The 8,262-nt window shown below is 39.6% G+C and overlaps 1 protein-coding gene across 1 annotated transcript in view; it reads left to right on the top strand.

Annotated features, from left to right (window-relative positions):
- Positions 1–8,262, top strand: part of TBC1D23 (TBC1 domain family member 23) — a 69,963-nt gene that overhangs the window by 16,890 nt on the left and 44,811 nt on the right. The window contains exon 2 of the mRNA XM_012801489.2: positions 7,802–7,913. Coding sequence (XP_012656943.1) covers positions 7,802–7,913 — 112 coding nt within the window. The remainder of the gene's footprint in view (positions 1–7,801; positions 7,914–8,262) is intronic.

The raw sequence follows: 8,262 nt of genomic DNA on the forward strand, positions 1-8,262 counted from the left end.
TCTGCTTATTCGAGTTGCCAGAGTTTTTCCGCTGATTCCGCCCCATTCTGAGTTTACCTTGTTTGGAGGCCTTATCAGAACTGTTCAGTTGGTGGCTTCTTCTGGTTGCCCAGAGAGAGAGGCAGAGCGTGTCTGTTGTCTACTCCCAGTTCTCAGGTGCTGGGCAGCTGGGGTGCAGTGGAACGGCAGCAGCTGCACAGGTGTGTGTATGTGTGTGGCCAGATTAGACCTTGTTCAGCCTGCTGGGATGACCAGGGGGCAGGAGACTGGCAGGAGACTGGCAGTAGTCCTAGTTCAACACCCTGAAGCAGCCAGGGGTGGGGGAATGGCAGTGGTAGTGTAGGGTACCCGACTGACCAGATCAATCTTAGTTCGGCCCCACCAGAGTAGCTGGGGGCGAGCGGAGGACTCTTTCACCTTTGCCTGTTGTTCGCGTGCAGCCCTAGCAAGCCGATCTGTGCCCTCCCAGCGTGGCAGCCTGGAGTGGGGAACTCCTCCACCTCCGCCTGTCGGATGCATGGCTCTAACAGACAGTTTTGGGCCTGCCCAGAGTGATAGACTCCTCCACTGCCTCCTGCAGGGTGCACGTGGCTCTAGCAAGCAGTTCTGGGCCCACCCAGCATAGGTGCCTAGAGCAGGGAACTCCTCCTCTGGCCCCCGTGGGGTGTGCGTGTCCCTAGAAAGCTGTTTTGGGTCTGCCTGGAATGAAGGACTCCTCTGCCACTGCCCACGGGATACCCGTGGCACTAGCAAGCAGTTCTGGGCCCACCCTGAGCCCTGGAGCAGGGATCTCCTCTGCTGCCCGTGGGGTATGCAGCTCTAGCAAGCAGTTCTGGGTCCTCCCAGAGTGGGGGACTTGTCTGCCACCACCTGCAGGGGTGCACAAGGTTCTAGCCAGTAGTTCTGCAGCTGCCCCGAGCAGGGGAAGTCCTCTGCAGCCACCAGCCGCCCGTAGGAGGCGTGTGGCTCTAGCAAGCACTTCTGCGCCTGCCCCAGAGCCCTGGAGCAGGGATCTCCTCTGCCACCAGTAGGGCGCGCAGCTCTAGCAAGCAGTTCTGGGCCCTCCCAGAGTGGGGGACTCGTCCGCTGCCATCCGCAGAGTGCACAAGGTGCTAGGAAGTGGTTCTGCACTTGCCTGGAGCAGGGGAAGTCCTCTGCGGCCACCGACAGCCCACAGGAGGTGTGCGGCTCTAGCAAGCAATTCTACGCCCGCCCAGAGCCCTGGAGCAGGGATCTACTCTGCCGCCTGTGTGGCGGCCGCTCTAGCGAACAGTTCTGGGCCCTCCCAGAGTGGGGGAGTTGTCCGCCGCCACCTGTGGGGGTGTGCAAGGCTCTAGCAATTGGTTCTGTGGCTACCTAGCGCAGGGGAAGTCCTCTGTGGCCACCCACAGCCTGCAGGAGGTGTGTGGCTCTAGCATGCAGTTCTGCGCCCTCCCAGAGCCCTGGAGCAGGGATCTGCTCTGCTGCCTGTGGAGCGTGGGGCTCTAGCAAGCAGTTCTGGGCCCTCCCAGAGTGGGGGACTCGTCGGGGCCACCCATGGGGGTGCGCAAGGCTCTAGCAAGTACTTCTGTGGCTGCCTGGAGCAGGGGAACTCCTTCTTGGGCCACCTGCCGCCCACGGGAGGCTTGCGGCTCTAGCAAGCAGATCTGGACCTGCCCAGAACCCTGGAGCGGGCGTCTTCTCTGCCCACCCGTGGGGTGCGCGGCTCTAGCAACCACTTCTGGGTCCTCCCAGAGTGGAGGACTTGTCCGCAGCCACCCACATGGGTGTGTGAGGCTCTACCAAGTTGTTCTGTGCCTTCCCGGCTCAGGGGACTTCTCTGCGGCCACCTGCCACCCACGGGAGGCGGGCCGCACTAGCAGGTAGTTCTGGGGCCCACTTTGTACCTGTATTTTGTGTTCTTAAATGATCTTCCTTGGATTTACAGCTTGCCGAACTTCTTTCTGGGCTCAGCTCCCCGTCTTTGGCTTCATAGATTCTGATTCCAACCAGTTTTTCTTCCTTTGATCAGGAGCCTCTGACTAGGCTTGCTACCAGTCGGCCATCTTCCCAGAATCCCCTGAAGTTACCAGTCTTACGACTAGAGGATAGCTGGTCTCCTGTGAATACAGAAAAGAAGGAAATGATATCTGGAATGACAATAAGTTGCTTATGTTTATTTTTGGAAAGGGTGTTGAGATCAAAGAGAGGAGAAGCCTACTAGCCTGTATTTTCTCTTTGGAGTCATAAGGAAAGTCACCTGAGATGGCTGGGTAAGAGGTCTGAATAAAGTGATTAATAGAAGATTTTTAGGCAGTATTGGTACCTAGCAGATACAGAAGATGATGAATTTATGATTATTTCCCCCAGAAGGCTGCATTGAACAAAGTATAGGAACAAAGAACGCAGACTGGTTAGATTAACCCAGTGTAGAGAATTTGTAGCTTTATGAATGTGCAAAAGAGATCAGAAGTGAAAAAGACCAAGGATGTTGCTACTTGTAACTAATCTATGCCACCTTTCCACCCTTTACCTTTGGCTGTATCTGTGGTCTGGGAAGGACAGCTTCTCCTCTAAATTAATTTTTATCCATTCTCAAAAATTAAATCAAATATTTTTATATCTTTTACTGCCAAGTTTATATCACAAATGGAAAATCTTTAGAATACAGTTTGTTATCATCTATAACAGTTTGAATTTGTTTTTCTTGTTTATACTTCCAGTATTCAGTATTGGAGAATTAAAATGAAATGTAGTAATGTAGCAATTTACTAAAGTAGTACATATATCACATCATTTCCTTTTTAATGATTATGTAAAACATCCCTTCTTAAGCAGCAGTTACTTAATACTTCAAGCAAAGAGAGAGAGGTGAGAATTCTTATCACTATTATTTTTCTCTAGCAAATTTACTATGTTTGCTCATTTTAGAGAATACAGATAATTCCTTCCACCAAAAACATACAATTTTAAAACTTTCTTGTAAACATGTCACTAGAAATAAATGTTATTCAAAACATGCTTTCGAGCGTATATGGAAAGAGTGGATGGGGATGGTGTACTTTTTCTTCCAGACACATTTGTACATTTTGAAACTAGTTTTTTCACTTAATGTATGTCCTTAATATCATAAAAATCTTTCTGTGTCATGGTTTTTTCAGCATTCAAAGTTATTACTTAGAATTCCATTTCTTGATTGAAATCAGTTTTTATTTTGAATAGTTACATTGTTTATAGTTTTTCATAGTAACACCATAAGCACCGTCTTTAACATGCTTATAGCTAAATCATTTTTACTTTCTCAGTTATTGCTGAGTGAAATACATGTTTAAAATGAATTCTTAAGTATTTAAATTACTTTAGTACGTTCTCTTACCTTTCTTGGGCCCCTTCACTGCAATCGTCCTGTTACTAACCATTGCTCTTTATATCATCCCATTTTTGTCCTCATTTATTCAAGAAAAGATAAAAAAGTGTCAGTTGCAGTTTCTACCACTGCCAAACTCTCTCCCAGTGTACCCCAAACCTACACAGTCCTACCTAAATCCGACTTATCCCACTGTTCAACTATGACCCTGTTCAGCCAGCAGCTTCTTTCCTTTTTAAGGCTGAGTAATAATCCATTTTGTGTGTATATACCACATTTTGTTTATCTCTTTATCCTTTGGTGAATGCTTGTATTGCTTTGATCTCTTGGCTATTGTGAATAATGTGGCTGTGAACATAGATGTGTAAATATGTATCTCTTGTCTATTGTGAATAATGTGGCTATGAACATAAGTGTGTAAATAGTATCTCTTCAGTTTCTACATCAACTCTTTTGGATATATACTCAGAAATGGAGTTGCTGGATCATTTTTAATTTTTAATTTTTTTGCCGTACTGGTTTTTATAGTGGTCACATCATTTAACATTCCTGCCAACAGCATACAAGGGTTCTGGTTTCTCTGCACATTTGTCAGCACTTATTATTACTTTATGTTTTTTGGTAGTAGTCCTCTTAATGAATGTGAGGTTTATTTTGTTTTTTGAATGTGAGGTTTTATTAGACTGGATTTTTAAATGTTTCAGACCTTTTTAGGAAGAATAAATAATTAACAAAAGTTGAGACAACTCCAGTGTCCATTATCTGATGGATACATAGAATATAGTACATTCATACAGTGGAATATAGGCAATAAAAAGCATGTACTGATACATGCTGCAAGATGGATAGGTCTTGAAAACATTGTGATAAATGAAAAAAACTAGCCACAAAGGCCGTATAATATATCATTCCATTTATATAATATAAAATATTCAGAGTGGATAAATGTGTAGAGGCAGAAAGTAAATCAGTGGTTGCTAGAGGCCCAGGGCAGGGTAGGGAGGGCCAATGGGGATGAATGGAGAGTGACAGCTAGGGGTAGGGGGTTTAAGTATAGGAAGATGTGTATGTACTATGTTAAAAAAAAAATTAGGAGATAAACCAGGTCTTTTCATCTTGTGTTTAAAGATAGAGTATGTACAGTCAAACACTTTGTATAAGTTTTGAAATTACAGGGGAAAGAAATTTTTAGAACATAGTTGAGAGGAAAACAAGCTTTAGAAAAAAGTTTAATATACATGTCACTTTTTCTCAGTGGGAGATTTTGTAACATTAGTTTTAAGAATGTAACGTATAACACATATAATCTAGTTGCTTTTAAAAGTCATAATTTTTTAAAAAGATGTATGGTTTATTCACAAAATAATTGCAAATTTTCTAATTGAAATTATTAATCATAGGATTTAGAAATGAATAGTGCTTGAAAATTCATGCTTTTTTCTCCCTTAGTAGTGTGCAAATACTTCCAAATGTTAGAAGTTAATCACTATTTGGTAGAAGAAGAAAAAAATCTAATTCAGTTGCTAACTTCATCATAAACATAAGTCTAGTCATGTTGTTTGCCGAGATGTAATATTAAAGAAACCTGAGTTACAATACTTAGGTTACCTGATTTTTTTCTGCAGAATGTCAGGTGAGCATCAATTCTGTTGTCTTATTTAGGTTTTGAAAATACATTATTGATAGTTCATTGACAGGAACCTGTAGAATACTAACATAGTTTTCAAAGTGGCAGAGCCATAGGAGGTGGTTTTCTCCTTAAAAAACCCCGAAGTTTAGATTTCCTCTGTCCTGAACTTTCTGAACAAAGGAGACAATTACTTATTTTTCATACTCACTAGAGTAAGTGGGGAGGCCTGTACTTTTCTATTGTTTGCATAAGACCTTGTCTTAATGTTCAGTGCAACTGTACCTTCCTTTAGCTTACGAGTAAGGTGAGAGAAAAGCTGCCCGTGTTCAAACGAGGCTCAGAAAAAAGTCATAGCCCACCTACTTATATTCTACCAGACCCAAATTTTGTTTTTGTATGTTAGAATTGTATGGATGTTTAAAAGTAGAAACTTGGTTTAGGGGAAGAAAAATTCTATTTGAATATCATAGAGTTCCTCTCTCTGCTTAATCCTCCTATGAATTAACAATTTTCAGCTCTTTACTACTTTTCAAGCATGTTTGTAATGTTGAAGTTGGGTAACAGGATCTTTCAGTGCCTTGTTTAGAAGATCATGTTACTTTTAATTCTTTATGTTTGCAGAAAGGATCTTTTACTACTTAAGAGATGTAGCATCTTCTGGTCCCCAAAGGAGCTCTTGTTCATGGTACTGCTGGGGACATGTTTGTGGTTCCTTGGGGGCAGCATCAAAGACTCCCCACAGCAGCTGTATCAACAGAAACGTGCTTGTGTATTATTGTGATTAAAAAGTACTTTGAAGATCGAGCATTTTGCCACAAAATACTAGCTTTGTTGTCTGGAATAGTAAGGATTTGGCAAAGTTACTTCTAAAAGAAAAATGGTGTTTTCAGTTCCTCTTTTCATTTGCACTTGGGACCGTTTAAATATACGGTATTTATTCAACAAGAATGCCATTAAACTTTGTTCATTTCGTGGTTACAAACAGTCCGTCGAATTCTAACAAGCTCTCTTATTAGATTAGACAACATAAACCCCAGTCTTTATCAACTGTATCCTCTCTTTATCCTCTAACACTTTGGGATATAAACAAAAGATATATATAAACAAAAGAACAAAAAGATTTTTGTGTGATTCCTATTTATCTTCCTGTTCATTTGAATTTGTAATAGTTTTGTTAATGAAACTTTCAAATTCATTCAGTGCGTTTTCTATTGAATATAGAAAGTGATTATATTTTCTTTTAATTCCTTTACCTAAAGAAGGCAACACTTTATGAAATCCAAGACATGGCACATACATACACACACACACACACACACACACACGAAATTTGTATATGTAAACCAATATTCTTAGAATCCTACAAATGGGGGAGGTTTACAATAGCTTATTAAAAGAATTAAGAATGAGAGTAATTTATATTCTTCAAAACCACACACATAAAAAAAGACGATCTTAGCCAGATAATCTGCATTTTAGGTTGCTTTAAAGAATGTTAGAAATTGGTTGGCTGGGTTCTGAAATTTCAAAAGATGTATACAGATTTTTAAATGAAAAAAAATTTTTTTTTTTTTGCAGTTTTTGGCCAGGGCGGGTTTGAACCCACCACCTCCAGCATATGGGGCCGGCACCCTACTCCTTTGAGGCACAGGTGCTGCCCAGATTTTTAAATGTATTTTATGGCAAAATTATATACACAGACTGAAACCCCAGCTTTTGAAAATTCCTAAGGATTTAATTTAACTAGTCATTTTTTGGCTAAAAAACCAATTTATACCTTTGTGAAAGTTTCCAAAAGGAAATTTTTATTATTTTAAAATACATATGAAATGAAAATAAATGTAAATAAAATAAAAAATAAATGTAATACATATACATTTACAAATACATATACATATACAAAAATAAATAAATACATATACAAATGAAAATAAATTTATTTCATAGGTACTTTTCTCCTTAGACCTAGGAGACTGAACATAATTGCTTCATGATTTAATAATTTGCTTAATAATATAGTATTATTATTTTGCGTCAGTCTGTAATACCAGTGGAGCCTTTTTTCTCCTAACATTTATTGAATACTTAATGTAAGGTATGCACTGCTCTAGGCCTCATATCAATATTGTTATGTGCTAAATAGAATTCAAGGTTTTAAATTGTTTGAATCTGTAGTTTCTCCCTTTGGCCACAATTTAGTGTAATGTTAAGAGTGTGAGTTTAGAACTATGCTGTTAAAATTTTTTTGTATCCTGGTTCTACTACTAGTTAAACATGTTATCATAATCACAATACCATTAAACACGTGAAAGAATAGTAATTTTTAACATCATGAAATGATTTTTTCAGTTGTATATAACCTTTTTTTGCCACAATTTTTGTAACTGTCATTGGGGCCAGTGATGTAACCTGCCTCGTAGGGTTGTTGTGAGGATTAAAAAGTATGCACGTAAAATGTTTGGATTAGCACCCGGCACATAATTCTCTATAAAGCGTCAATCGTTGCCACTACAGTCATACTGTCGTCACTGTGATTTGTCAATCCTGTAAACTGCTTGCCACATCTTCCCTTTAAATATCTTTAATCTGGGTAAGCCAGATTATCACCAAACCTGTTAGTATTAAGTACAAAATAAAAGTAAATTTACTGTATGGAACATGAGATTTCTCTGTGGAAAAGAATCAAACCAAACCAAAAGAATATGAATGCTGTGTGTGCCTTGGCATTACATTTTGGTGCTGAAAACTTTTTTTTTCTTTATTAGGCTATGATTATAAATGAAACTTGATAGTAAAGTTTATCTTAATAGGATTTATTTTTTTAGGGAAAAAGATCTTGAAGAAGCTCTAGAAGCAGGAGGTTGTGATCTTGAAACTTTGAGAAATATAATTCAAGGGAGACCACTGCCTGCTGATCTGAGGGCCAAAGTTTGGAAGGTAACTGGAAACTAAAATGAATAAAATATTAGTCACTTAATAAAAATATTTGTTTAATTTATTGTTTCAGCTGTTTTAGTTGTAGAGGACTTTTATGAGCAGGTCACATCTAGAAAATTTGTCAGATAGCAACTTATTAAAATGTATATTTCTGTAGTGTTTAGACAGGGGTGGGAACCTACCATCACATGTGGTCTTATAGGCCCATCAGTGTGGCCTTTTGACTGAATGTGAATTTTACAGAAAAAATCCTTTTATTTTTATTAATATATTTATATTCACCTTTTATATTTTTACACTTGATCTTAGCCAAAAGGCTGAGAAGTGATCACCTTTCATATATTTATTT

The sequence above is a fragment of the Otolemur garnettii genome, unplaced genomic scaffold (assembly GCF_000181295.1).
Source record: "Otolemur garnettii isolate 467f Iridium unplaced genomic scaffold, OtoGar3 scaffold00009, whole genome shotgun sequence".
Classification (NCBI taxonomy): Eukaryota; Metazoa; Chordata; class Mammalia; order Primates; family Galagidae; genus Otolemur; species Otolemur garnettii.